General features: G+C 34.0%; 1 protein-coding gene across 1 annotated transcript; it reads right to left on the reverse strand.

Annotated features, from left to right (window-relative positions):
- Positions 1-759: 759 nt before the first annotated feature.
- LOAG_15986 (hypothetical protein) lies at positions 760-913 on the reverse strand (the record flags this gene model as incomplete). The annotated part of the gene is made up of 1 exon (XM_003151474.1): positions 760-913. A coding segment is annotated over one exon (153 nt), but the record flags the coding sequence as incomplete, so codon positions are not given.
- Positions 914-995: the final 82 nt, after the last annotated feature.

Here is a 995-nt window from a genome sequence, read left to right on the forward strand (position 1 = left end):
GAACAGGATTGTCGACATGTGTTATGTATCATGATGATTTTATTAACCCATATTTTTTGTTCGCTTACTTGTCCAAACCAAGAAAAAGATTCATGAAACCAACCCTCCTCCGCCTTAAGGAATTTTCAATTTTAAGTCATCAATCCTACATTATTTCAACCTTACCCGCTTGGAGTCCTGATATTCTTTATATTCGGTCATCTCCATCATTTCAAGCTGTTTCTCCCTTCTTTTACACTTCAAATAATTTTTTAGAAGTTACTCAATCTTAAGCTGACCAGTTGCTCAATCTTAAGCTGACCATAGAACATATGGCCAATTCAAGCATTTAAAGAGACGTCGTCAAATTGTCATATACGTCACCTTACTCCGTTCTCTAATTGTGCTTTAAATTCTGAGATCTTCAATCTAGTGTGAGAACAACTGATTCATATCACACTCATCATCCATATTCTGTCCTCAACATTTCTACTTATTTGATCAAGCACCGTAACTTATTTATAAATTTGCTAATTAATAACGTTCAACTTTATCATCACTCTTCATGAGTTTTCATCGCATTGATAAACAGAGGTGAAATAATAATTTGTACAAAATATCCCAGTTTCAATAAAATTGACATTTGACGCTATTGGACAGCAATCTCCAATCAAGTCATTTCATTTTCTACCGTATGCTATCGCATCGGAACGCTGCACGATACACATATAGGTTCCATTTTAAATAATGTGTTTTCCTAATTTCAAACTGACCGTTAACCATTGCCTGCTCCCATATGTATAATGGCTCTTATATGTTCGTCCTTCGCAGTTCTGTACCAAAATAAATCACTTTTCTGGATATAAATCAATGCTGCAGCTGTTGCCGGTTTGATCGAAGTCCATTTAATCGAAATTTTATTATCCCTCTTCATTTATACTTACTAGCAATGCGCAATAAATCGAAATCAGGAAATTTTACATAAAAGGAAAAGTATTTTTTTACCAAGTAATTTT

Source organism: Loa loa, assembly GCF_000183805.2.
Source record: "Loa loa unplaced genomic scaffold supercont3.3471, whole genome shotgun sequence".
NCBI lineage: Eukaryota > Metazoa > Nematoda > Chromadorea > Rhabditida > Onchocercidae > Loa > Loa loa.